The sequence below is a fragment of the Poromitra crassiceps genome (assembly GCF_964638095.1).
Source record: "Poromitra crassiceps genome assembly, chromosome: 30".
Classification (NCBI taxonomy): Eukaryota; Metazoa; Chordata; class Actinopteri; order Beryciformes; family Melamphaidae; genus Poromitra; species Poromitra crassiceps.
The window spans coordinates 5,239,016-5,252,252 of NC_139652.1; the positions used below are offsets into that span (position 1 = coordinate 5,239,016).

Below are 13,237 nucleotides of genomic sequence, written 5' to 3' on the forward strand. Positions count from 1 at the left end.
TGTTCTGCTCACAAATTGTAATTGAGCTGATTCAGACCATAAGAATCATGAGTTCAGCTCTGGAACTTCATGTGTGTCTGCCACTAAATTGTGGAACTAGCTTGATTTGACAGTAGTTTCTCTTCATACACAGTACAGTAGCATCTGTGTCACTGATCACAATCACTTATCCAGAAGAAACTCCACTTTGATGACTTTACTTGAAAGATACCATGGTTCTCTCTGGTATTACATGAATATGAGTATGCTATAGGGATGTTAATCAGTTATCGAAAATCGATAATTGATCGTTAAGGAATGGAATCATCATGTGGAATTCTTATCGATTTTGTTATTATTATTATTATTATTTTTTTTTTGCAGACTAGGTTTGGGTGGAATTCATTCCTCCTCGCCCCACTCCATTGCACAGCCGACTAACGTGAGGTGGAGCTTCATATAGTCTCTAGTTTTCTGGCTGGGCACGGGCCTTTGTGCCAACAAAACTGTTTTAAACATGGGGAATTCACACCGGCATGCGCCGGAGACAGCAGAGTGTTGGAGAGGAGACACATTGAAATAAAGAGTTCATTGAGGAGAACACGTTGTCTTTGGTATTTTCATTTTGTTAAAAAAAATATATATATATATTAAAAAAATATTATTATTAATATGATCGATAATCGATAATTGATCGTAAATTTTCCCCGATTTTCGATTATGGAAATTTTTCAAAATGAACATCCCTAGTAAGCTATGAATGTTTGATGACAGTTGGCTTTATAAATCTCTTTTGAAACCCTTTGCTCTCAGTTTCTGTGCATGTTCATCTCATCTAAAACCCGTTCTCTCGATCAATCAATAAAAAGCTCTACGTACCGTGTTCTCCATCTCCAAAGGTAAAGGGGCGAGTTTGGGCCGGTACATACAGTCTCTCCAGAGGCCCAAGAGCGTCAGCGGTCCTCCCAGGTGTCACACAGGTGACCCCTGTGTGACCTCCAGGTCTCTGGCCGACCCCTGTCTGACCTCCGGCTACATGTCGGACGAGAGCGACGACTCCAGCTTCAGCTTCGTCTCCACGGAGGACAGCCTGTTTTACAACGATGACCTGGAGAGTGACGGTAACGTCTCTGAGATTCATTCAGTGATTTCATCAGTGTTTGAATGTCAATATGGCAGATTTAACATCTGTGGTCCCTGCCAGGTGGTCCCTGCCAGGGAGGACCAAAATGATTTCCCCCCCTGACCGACAACCAACACTTATTAAGCACTTATTAAGCGATCATTAACCAACCATTAACCGCTTATTAAGCGATCATTAACCGTTACCTGACAAGATTAAAATGCACTATTTATAGCCTAATACAGGGGTTTTCAAAGGGGGGTAGAGTGCGCCTCCCCTGAGAGAACATGTAGACAGCCGCGCACCCCCCCAAAAAAAAGAAATAAATATATAAATAAATATATATATATATATATAAATATATATATATATATATATATATATATATATATATATATATATATACACACACACAATTGGCAATGTGGGCAATGTTTGTTTGTTTCAATGGGCAGCTCTGCAGGGTGGGCGAGCCTAGGAATTGAGTATATATATATACAGTACTAGACATCTAGGAATCTACTAGACATCTAGGAATCTACGCGCACTCGATTCCTAGGCTCTCCCGCTGCGCGGCCTCGCCTGTCCTGTAGCTCGCATTCGCACCTCGGCCGCTGCTCGGCCTTGCCCGCAGCTCGGCTGCTGTGTGGCCTTGCATGCCCTATTGGCGCGTGCACAATGTCCCCCTCTCTCTCTCCCTCAGTCTCTGTCCCCTCTTTCTCTCCTTCCCTCTCTCTCCCTCTCCTCTCTCTCCTTCCCTCTCCTCCTCCCTCTCTCTCCCTCAGTCTCTGCCCCCTCTCTCTCCCTCTCCTCTCTCTCCTTCCCTCTCCTCCTCTCTCTCTCTCTCTCCTCAGTCTCTCTCCTCCTCTCTCTCTCTCCCTCAGTCTCTGCCCCCTCTCTCTCCCTCTCCTCTCCTTCCCTCTCCTCTCTCTCTCTCCCTCAGTCTCTGCCCCCTCTCTCTCCCTCTCCTCTCCTTCCCTCTCCTCCTCTCTCTCTCTCCCTCAGTCTCTGCCCCCTCTCTCTCCCTCTCCTCTCCTTCCCTCTCCTCCTCTCTCTCTCTCCCTCAGTCTCTGCCCCCTCTCTCTCCCTCTCCTCTCCTTCCCTCTCCTCCTCTCTCTCTCTCTCCTCAGTCTCTCTCCCCCTCTCTCTCCCTCTCCTCTCCTTCCCTCTCCTCCTCTCTCTCTCTCTCCTCAGTCTCTCTGCCCCCTCTCTCTCCCTCTCCTCTCTCTCCTTCCCTCTCCTCCTCTCTCTCTCTCTCTCTCCTCAGTCTCTCTCCCCCTCCCTCTCTTACAATACTTTAATTAATTGGGGGGGGGGGGGGGTCATTTTAACTGATAGTATTGATTGAGTATTGAACGTTTAAACGGTCGGTTGACGGTTGACATCCCTAGTCCCTGCCTGGACATAGAAGTGAAACATAATTTATATGAACACAATAAAACCGAGAAGGAATCTAGAGACCCTCTTGTGATGGAATCCTCTGTTCTGATGCAGTTTGTCAAGATTGAGTGTCATGTTCTGATGCAGTTTGTCAGGATTGAGTGTCATGTTCTGATGCAGTTTGTCAGGATTGAGTGTCATGTCCTGACATTGTTCTGATGCAGTTTGTCAGGATTGAGTGTCATGTCCTGACATTGTTCTGATGCAGTTTGTCAGGATTGAGTGTCATGTCCTGACATTGTTCTGATGCAGTTTGTCAGGATTGAGTGTCATGTCCTGACATTGTTTCCCTTTCCTCTGGTAGGAAGTGATTCACTGTCGTCGGCTCTGTCTCCAAAGTCCCATACAGAGCACATACATACCAACTCAAAGTCCCATACAGAGTACATACATACCAACTCAAAGTCCCATACAGAGTACATACATACCAACTCAAAGTCCCATACAGAGTACATACATACCAACTCAACAGAGGAGCTGAGAGCCGGGTCCTTCAAAAGGAAGGGCAGCCGGAGACACCCCAGCGCAGAGGTAAAAGTGTTTCCTGCTTAGGATGTAGGGTCTTATTTCATGTCTTGTGTTATTTTCTTGATTGAACAAATTGTTCATTAAGACACTTTTCAATGGCAACTATGCACAGTGTTTCCATTGGGCTTCTTGTCTATAAAAGAACAGAGTGAAACTTAGCTTGTTACCTCGCTGTCAGTCATTCTCTTTGTTATCTGTGTTTTTCTATTTCCCAGCGTGGCCAAACAGAGAATGAACCTCCTGAGCCTGGACAGAGGAGATATGGAAGGACTGGCCCAAACCAAAAAGGTATCACTTCAGTTCAACTTTACAGAGCAGCCTTTCTCTGCTTTTGTCCACATGTGTAGTTTGTCTTGAGAGTTTCAGTGGTCAGTCCATGTTTACAGCACACCTTACTCATCATGCCGCTCCATTTTTTTTTCCAACTATAAAGACATCGTCAAAAAAGGCAAAGTGCAAAGCAAAATTAAACATACAGACAAACAAACCAAAAAAAGGTAGGGAGATGTTGGGAACAAACTAGGGCTGAACGATTAGTCGAGACTTCATCAAAGTTGTGACATCTCTGGGGGCGTCCGGGTAGAGTAGCGGTAGATTCCCTGCCTACCAACACGAGGGTCGCAGGTTCGCGCCCCCGTGTTACCCCCGGCCCGATCGGGCCACTGTGTTTTCCCCCGTTCCTCCTTCCCCTGGAGATGTGTGGCAGCCAGTGTTGGGCAAGTTACTTTCAAAATGTAATATACTACATATTACTAGTTACTTTCATTTGAAAGTAATAAGTTACTTTACAATATTACGTTCTGTGTAAAGTAACTCGTTACTTATTACACTACTTTTGCATTACTTTTACCAAAACAACAGCAGCAGCAGAATGACATCGCTGCCCTGGAACCATCCCAAAAAATAATTTCAACCGCCATGAAGTCAGTGTAAACAATCAAAAATTCTAAGTATTATTCTTTTCCTTTGTTATTGTCATCTATAGTGGTTATTTGCATAAAAACACAGTTTGATTAGGAAATGATTGTATCTTTTTTTAAATACCGTATGTGCTTTGATTTAATCAAATGTAACTCAATTTGTAACTTGAGTTACTTGACAAAGTAACTGGTATAATATTACTGAAATCCTATAAGTAAATAAGTGATATTACTGAGTTACTGCTAAAAGTAATATATTACATGTAATATGTTACTTTTGTAATGATTTACCACCAACACTGGTGGCAGCACAGCAGAGCTGCCCAGTGTTGACCCTAACCCACCCAACATCTGTACAGGCCCCCGCAAAACAACACAAAAATCTCAATATGTTGATACCGAAAGAAATGATCTATATCTCCTGAAGATATTTCTGGCAGCTAGCAAGAAGGCCATCACGAAATGCTGGCTTCAGAAGCACCGCCCCCCGGTGGATATGTTTATAAACATTGTAGAACAACTGCACAGAATGGAGCAACTAACTTTTAGTCTGAGGTTACAAAAAGAAAAAGGAGAATCACTCTGGTACAAATGGACAGTTTTCCTAACTCATAGAGCGGAGATGTCTGGGCCCTCTTGAGTGGGGGACAGAACGGACGATGTGGATTATCAGCCTCTTCACTGTTTCTGCCTGGAGCCTGTCTGTGGACTGTTCTAAGACAAAGGTTGCCAGGGACGTCTTGCCGGCCCCTGGGCCAGACGTTGGACAAGCCTGTTAAGTGAAATGACTCTTGCCAGTACCCCGTTTTACATTTACTTTTTTCTTTTTGTCAAAACGTATTGTACAAAGTGATGTGCTGTGTATACTGTGACCTCTCCTGACCTCCTGTTACATGTCTGTTACATATCTTTGCAAAAATGATGTAAAAATAAAAGTATTAAAAAAAAAAATCTCAATATGTTGGCAAATAAAAATGACAACGATGCAAAGATCATCATTCCCTCCAATACACAGAACAGCCTTTGGGTTGACCAGTGGTGATTGCTCTGTCTCCTCAGGTCTCTACTCCCCAGGCCCGGTGTCCGGGGAGAACTCCACCTTCATGCCCAGAGAGAGGGAGAGGATCCGCCTGCTGGACCTGTCGGGGAACGAGCTGGACTCTCTGAGCTGCCTGACGGACCACTCCGTCCAGCAGCAGCTGGAGCCTCTCTCTCGCCTGGACCTGAGCCACAACAGTCTGCTGGAGTTCCCCTCTGCACTCTGTCAGGTAAAAAAATTGAAAATTCAGTCATTATATACTCACCCCCCCCCCCCCCCCCCATGCTGGAGGAAGGACAGGTGAGGCTTTTTAGTCCACAAAACATTCCTGGATTTTCACAGCAAAACACTGTTGCAGAATTCTCCTCAACAATTGAAATGGATGATGACCAACTTTCAAACGTAAAAAACAAAGCCTCTACACTGCGCACCTGCCGTAATCCAAGTCTCCACAAGCCCTGAGATGCCAAGTTGACTTGAAAATATGTCATTTACGTTTCGGTTGTGCGCATGGAGAGACTCGGGTACATGAGGTCGAACTCACTTCGGAAGTTCTCGACTATTTGGGACCCGTTCCTGGCCTACTTTGACGAGGTTAGAAATGAGTGACTCGTCCAGCTACTTTAATGGACTCCTTCATTTATTATTATTTTTTTTTTTTACAAGCAAGCAAGCCTAAGCACCTTACACGTCTGGTAGCACTGTGTTGTAATGTCGGTATGTGTTTTTTGTTTTTTTGTGTGTGTATCTGAGTTTGTTTCACTTTTGTTCTGAAAATTGAAAAAGAAAATATTGAAAAAAAAGAAAATATGTAATTTACACCTTTTTTTCTTTTTTTACTTAATTTTTATTTGGTTTACATCAACAACAATACATTGTATTCCTTCGATTACAGTTGTTTGCTTTTTCCTTTTCCTTTTCCAGCAGTGTGCTTATTGGAACACATTATCATTGTATATACACTCATAGCTTGTAATAATACAATAATAATGACCATCAAAACTGAAAACAAACAAATAAAAAATAATAAACCTCCACTCCAACATAAGTCCAGCAGCGCTTCAGAGAGAGAGAGAGAGAGAGAGAGAGAGAGAGAGAGAGAGAGAGAGAGAGAGAGAGAGAGAGAGAGAGAGAGAGAGAGAGAGAGAGAGAGAGAGAGAGAGAGAGAGAGAGAGAGAGAGAGAGAGAGAGAGAGAGAGAGAGAGTATGTACATCGGGGGAACCAGTATGTATGTATGTACGTGATATCTATCAGAAATGTGTGAGAGAATGGAAATTAGACTAGGGGGGCGTATAGCATTGGGTAGTAAACCTCATTGCATTAATAGAGTCATAACAGGCCCCCATCTTTTAACAAAAATTGGTTTCTGAAGCCTTAGTGTGTAAGTGATTTGCTCCATCTGGTAAATATCTCACACTTTTTGAATCCATATATTATTTGTGGGAGGATCTGGTTTCAACCGTCGTATAGTAATACACTTTAAGGCTGTAGTTAGTAGTATATTTAAAAGATATGTTTTGGCCCTCCCGTCTAGGCCTTCAGGTATTACCCCTAACAGTGCCACTGTGGGGTCTTGCATTTACACCCTTTTTATAGCTGAAATCTTCACTGTAGCATGCTGCAGTCACTGCAGGTTCCCACGAGTGCTAGAAATCCTTGAGATTGTGTCCATTTGAGAGAAAAGAAAAGAAAAGAAATCAAGGCTTTGAACGTTTTTGAACTTAAGCCATTTAAAAAGAGAGAGAGGCTTGAATGTGAAAACTTCTCCTTCTATGGAATGTAGCCTATTCAATAACATTCAGTAAAAAATCAAAATCAAAAGAACTTCCAATTTCTATTCTTGCACGAAATATATGAATTCAAGCACTTTCAATGAGCCGCGTCTATTTCTTGAAACATAGACTTTATTAATTACGTGTCACGTTCACAAGACAGCTGTCGTGCATATCCTGTGTGTTCCCAGCCTTAGCGGTTTATATCCTGCAGCACGATGTTCACTAAAACGATGTGATGTGTTTCCTAAATCTGACCAGAGCTTGAAGAGTCTGACCCGACTGGACCTCCAGGGGAACCAGCTCCAGCTGCTGCCGGCGGAGCTGCTGGCTCTGCCCTCACTGAGCATGCTCAATGTGTCTCGCAACTCCGTAGGCCCCCTGCTGACCCTCGACCCCACCGTCACCTGCCCGTCGCTACGGCAACTCAACCTGTCTTTCAACAAAATCACCACCTTCCCCCATCAGCTGGGCCGGGCCATGGAGCGGCTAGAGGAGCTGTGTCTGGAAGGGTAAGCTGCTGGGAAACGGGAGTTCTTTTCTACAGCAACAAGATCACTGGGTTTCAAAATCCACATCAACTGGGAAAATAGCAGTGGTGGAAATGAAAGAGTAACCTTTCCATCGTTCAACATGCCGCATTCAAATCTAGGAAACAGATGGTTGTACTGGGCAGCTCCTAGGTGTGGCATTATTAGGGGTGGGAATCACCAGATGCCCACGATACGATACTAAAACGATACTTGAGTCACGATACGATAGTATTGCGATATCGCCGATATTGCGATATATTGAATATTGCGATATATTGAATATTGCGATATTTCGATATATATATTGCGATTTCTTACTTTTTTAACTGCAAATGATGTCCCCAAAGGGAAACTTTGTCAACATCTGGTTTATATAAGAACAATTTTCCAGTCTGTGCATCTGACTTCAACCATTTTATTGCAGCAACATTGTCAAGTAGACAGACCAACAACTTTCATAAAGTCATGTCATAGTTGCATGCACCTGACAAACTGAACTGTTTGTTACAGTCTACTTACAGTCCACCTTAACTGGATGTGTGTGTGGACTACTGTACTTACTGTAGGTAGTTTTTGAACAATGCAACTTCACTTCACTTGCACAAAACATCTTGTGCAGCCCATTCAGTAACTGGGGAATTTGTAAATTACTGTTATGACAAAACTGTTACTGTTAAAACAAAATGAAAATATGCTACCGTTTGTTTACTGCTGGCCTTGGAACTAAAGTTTAGTAGCCCGGTGGCCTGGCATGGCCTGCAAAAAACCTTTTTTTTTTTTGCAATATCGACACAATATCGTCAGGCAAAATATCGCGATACTATGGTGTATCGATTTTTTCCCCGACCCCTAGGCATTATGAGTAGAAATTGTCTATTTTGTACTGGCAGTTAGTCTATGCAACATAAGTGTACATCCATCCGTCCGTCTTCAACCGCTTAGCCAGGATCGGGTCATGGAGGTAGCGGTTCCAGCAGGGAACCCCAAACCTCCCTTTCCCTGACCACATCAGCCAGCTCTGACTGGGGGATCCCGAGGCGTTCCCAGGTCAGCGTGGTCAGCTCTCTCCACCTAGCCCTCGGTCTGCCTCGTGGTCTCCCAGCTGGACGTGCCTGGAACATCTCCCTATGGAGGCGACCAGGTGGCATCCTTACCAGATGCCTGGAGCACCTCAGTGTACATAGAGTCACTGCTCTACGTTCTCCTGCTCTCCTTATATATAGTTAGTTTGATCTCTAATGCGATCACAGCGACATAAATTAGCCTGTCTCTTTACATCTGCATTGCAGGAAGGAGGAAATGAAGTCAATCTGATTTGACTGCATAACAGAATGCCTGGAATTTCTCCAGCTATGACAGGATCTTTTGTTATGTATTAGGATTTAAAAGTCCTGATTTCTGGGGAGTATGAGGATTCAGGGTGCATAGTATAAATATAAATCACAATATGTGTTTTTTTTTTAAGGATCCCCTTTAGCTGCCGCCAAGACGACTGCTAGTTTTCCTGGGGTCCAAGCACATTACACATAGATGATGAGCAATAGTAAAATAACAATAGTAAAATGACAAGCATTAGTAAAAATGCAAAGAGCACAAAGGAAAATCACAGAAGACTGAATAGAAATCAATACAAAATCAAGACAGACAGTAGCATGGTCAGCTATAGTACTCCTCTAGCTAGCCTATAGCTCAAATATTATATGATCACTACACAACTATTTATACTTTAGAAAACACACATAAAGTAAAGTCAAAGTGATTAGATGTGACAAACATCAATGTGTGTGTGAGTGTCGATGGGATCTGAGCTTCCGTTTAAAACCAACCCTCCCTTTGATGGAACAAATATTGCTTGGTAGACTATTCCAAGATGCTGTAGACCTGTATTATGACCGTTTTCTTCATGTAGTTGGTTTTTGGTGTGGGTAAAGTCATCTGACCTCCACTCGCCCCTCTGGTGCAGTGTGTGTGTGTGAATACTTTAACTATAAATTATAAATATTTATAAATATAACTCTGTGACTACTGTAATTCCAGGTCATATTAAACTGTATTTATAATATCTCAGGTGTCTTGTACAAATGGATAAAACCCAAAGTGGTAGCATCTCATTCTCGATCCTGACAGCTTTCTTGACCATTTTAAAGAGGTGAATAAGCAATTACCTGGGAAGAAACTGTGTCCACATCAGCAAACAAAACCCCAATCTGATCATGTGTAAATATTGTGGTGCCTTGCTTCTGATGACAGAACGGTCTTGGTGACTGTTGGTGTGTCTCTCTGTGTGTTCAGTAACAGTATTAGTGAACTGTGCGATCCTCTGTGTCTGCCGGAGATGAAGCAGCTGGACGTGAGCAAGAACAGCCTGGAGAACATCTCCCCAGACTTCCTGAGCGGCTGCCCCAAGCTGGAGACCTTCAACGCCTCCACGAACAAGCTCTGTGAGTACAATCCACTGACGCTTGTACTCAACATCAGCAGTAGTAGGTTTTAACTGTGTGATGGACTTGGCGACTTGTCCGTGGCGTCTCCCTCATATGTTGTGATTTTCATGTCATGATCCTCTTTAGATTCCCTGTCACATCTGCCATCCAAGATAACAACGCTGAAGTTGGCGAACAACAGTTTCACTTACATTCCTGACGCCATACTGGATCTCCCAAAGTAAGTCCCATTGTTACGTTGTCATTGCCTAATGTTTGAATGTGTGACTCGCCATTTTTAGTCAGGCCTCACTCACAGAGTTGGCCCAGAGGGTTTTCATAGTGCACTTCACTGGCTGATTCCAACTCGGCTCAGCTGTGCTCCTCCACTCAGGTGTCTTCCATCAGTATCTAACGAATGGAGCTCTCCATGGTGTTGAACATGTGTTGACTCATTTTGGCCACTAATTAGCCAATTTTGCCCATTTAGTGGGACCTAATTACTGCACTTAATTTAAAAAAAAACGGTCTCTTAGGTCACCAGCAGGGGTGCTCTTTACACATCCTGAAAGATTTGCTCTCAAAGTACTCACACACAGAAAAAGGTGTGCGCAAGTTAAAACAAACGAGGCAAGGAAGGGTACATTCAAACATTTACAAAAATGTTGCATTAACTATATACAATAAGTGTGTTGTAGAGTGTGTATTTTAAATATGTATATACAGTATATTATAAAAGTACCGCATGTATGTGTACAGTATATGTGTAAATAGGCCACACAGGATCATAAACAAAGGCTTATACACAGATATATTTTCCAGATACTCAATGCGAGTCAGATATTGCACAGTTATTTCCCAGCAAACGTACATCAAATCGTGTGTGTGTGTGTGTGTGTGTGTGTGTGTGTGTGTGCGTGTGTGTGCGTGTGTGTTTCACAGCTTTGGAATACATTTAAAACTCATATGTAGCACTTACCTGATCTTGGGCATGTAAATATTTGTGAAAAGCCATGGTCGACTTTCTCCTTCCAGTGCTTGTTGCTTGTCCACTGTATACACACATATCTAATGCCTTGTATTTGCTGTCCAGCTTGCGGTCAGTAGAAATGAGAACCAACTCCATTGCGGTTCTTCCTGGCCCGGGTCTCTGGGCGTCCGTGAACCTCCGGGAGCTGATGTTCGGTCAGAACTGCATCGGTGTTCTGGACCTGAGCGGACCAATCTACAAATGGGCCCGGCTGGAAAAACTCCACCTGAGTGACAACAAGCTCACTGAGGTAGAGCATAACACAGAGCGCACTGATGACACAAAAGATACTGAAGGGCACATTTCAAATCTTCTAGTCATCTAGTCATTTGTACGGGATGAATTTGTTTCCGAGTATCGTTAGATTTTGATGCGCTTCATTCCATAAAGGACGGCACGGTGGCTCAGTGGTTAGCACTGTTGCCTCACAGCAAGAAGGTCCAGGGTTCGAACCCCGGTCCGCCCCAGGTCCTTTCTGTGTGGAGTTGGCATGATCATTGCCAGGTCTTGAATAGTTTGGGAATGAGAAAAAAAGAAAATTCTGTCTAAATGTTGTCGTTCCAGTCCGACATACGCACATGTGCTGATGAACTCTGGTAGGAGATGCAGGGTCCCTCTGTGGAAGCACAATACATACAAGCATTCAGTTAAAACGTATTAATGGGCTCCCCCTAGAGGTCAGCCAGAAAGGGAGGCTCTGAGAAAAAGACAGAATACTGCAAATGAATTCCTTATGTCCTCTGGCCAGATCCCTCCTGAGATTGGGCTGTTGGAGGAGCTGACCTCCCTGGACGTGAGCCGTAATGGCGGCCTGCGTTGCTTCCCTGATGAGATGGGGAAGCTGGTCAGACTGTGGGACCTCCCACTGGACGGCCTGCGCCTCCAGCTGGACCTCAAACTCATCGGCAGCAAGACCAAAGACATCGTCAGGTCAGGCACTTCACAAACCTGTGCACAACACACTTTCATTTTTTATTTTTTATTTTTTTTTACCTCTGTTAAGGAGGTTATCTATTCGGTTCTGTCTGTCTGTCTGTCTGTCTGTCTGTCTGTCTGTCTGTCTTGTCTGTCTGCCTCGAAAAGGTTAACAGTGCCCGGCAAATAAATAAATAAATATAATTTAGATGGATAAATGTAAATAAATTCACTCTCCATGCCATGTATCTTCCCCTTGTCCCAGGTTCCTGCAGCAGCGGCTGAAGAAGGCAGTGCCATATTACCGGATGAAGCTGATCGTGGTGGGGAACGCTGGCAGCGGGAAGACCTCTCTGATCCAGCAGCTGATGAAGCTGAAACGCTCCCAGCTGAACTCGCAGCGAGCTGCCATCCACGTCTGTGACTGGCTCCTCCGCGAACGGGACAAGAAGAACATGGTGCTCAACGTGTGGGACTTTTCAGGTCGGCCAAGAGAGTTTATTTGAAGTTTATTTGAAGTTTTACGGCAATAATGTACAAGGACTTTTGCACATGTTTATATAAGTATGGCAAGATTATGCAAACATAATTACAGTAATAGGTTTAGGGTTGTCATTTTGTCCCAGAATGAGAGAGCTGCTTCTTAAATGTGAATTATATGATAAAATGGCCGTTCTCATGAAAGTTAAATTTGCTATCGATTAATATTGAATTCATAAGCTGCCTAGAAACATATCATTTTTTAAGGTTGGGCTGATCTGAATAAGAAATATTAGGTAACAGTTTTGTTTGAATTGCTCAGACAGTCACAGTTGGTTTGGCTGTTGATTTATATGGGTCTGGATCTGGTCTGGATCCCTGAGAGTGCTCTAATGCTATATGTTTGTTCCACCATGCTGCTCTGGCTCAGTTTGACCCCCAGTCTCTTTCCTCCTCAGGGGGGGAAGAGTTCAGTGGCTCACACCCCCACTTCCTGACTCCCAGAGCGCTCTACCTGGTGGTGTACGACCTCAGCAAAGGAGCCAGCCAGGTGGACGCCCTCAAACCCTGGCTCTTCAACATCAAAGTCAGTCATAATCCTAAACATTAGCTTGAAGTGGTTACCATGGTTACACTAAACAAAACACTGTCTGACCTGTGCTGAGAGTGGGTTTGGATTGGAGCAGTTCTTGAATGCCCAAATATTAATACATGTTTTATAGGCATGATTGTGTTGTACACAAGCAAATAAAACAACATTTACGGTATTATTATTTTTTAACTAATGTATTAAGATGCATGTAGCTAATAACTTTAGCAGTAGTTCTAAGTCTGGTAAGGTATGTAAACAAATATTGTTCATCCCAGGGCTTAAAATTCGGTGCGGGATTGCAAGATTCATGCATCTTTTTGGAAATTCCCCCATATTTTCAATTTATAAAGTGCCCTTCTACTTTTTCTAACAGTGATTGTAAAAATGTACCAATTAGTTGAGATTAATCTTGCAGAATTTAAGACTAAATTCTATTTTCTGTCAAATCTGATCAAGACATTC

The 13,237-nt window shown here is 43.4% G+C and overlaps 1 protein-coding gene across 1 annotated transcript in view; it reads left to right on the forward strand.

Annotated features, from left to right (window-relative positions):
- The window catches only part of lrrk2 (leucine-rich repeat kinase 2), a gene marked incomplete at its 5' end in the record, with an annotated part of 86,077 nt that overhangs the window by 38,510 nt on the left and 34,330 nt on the right, over window positions 1–13,237 (forward strand). The window contains 11 exons of the mRNA XM_083663295.1: window positions 879–1,100; window positions 2,847–3,073; window positions 3,286–3,358; window positions 5,050–5,258; window positions 7,064–7,314; window positions 9,628–9,776; window positions 9,906–9,999; window positions 10,852–11,038; window positions 11,537–11,718; window positions 11,969–12,186; window positions 12,642–12,769. Of these exons, the coding sequence (XP_083519421.1) occupies window positions 879–1,100; window positions 2,847–3,073; window positions 3,286–3,358; window positions 5,050–5,258; window positions 7,064–7,314; window positions 9,628–9,776; window positions 9,906–9,999; window positions 10,852–11,038; window positions 11,537–11,718; window positions 11,969–12,186; window positions 12,642–12,769 (1,940 nt within the window). The remainder of the gene's footprint in view (window positions 1–878; window positions 1,101–2,846; window positions 3,074–3,285; window positions 3,359–5,049; window positions 5,259–7,063; window positions 7,315–9,627; window positions 9,777–9,905; window positions 10,000–10,851; window positions 11,039–11,536; window positions 11,719–11,968; window positions 12,187–12,641; window positions 12,770–13,237) is intronic.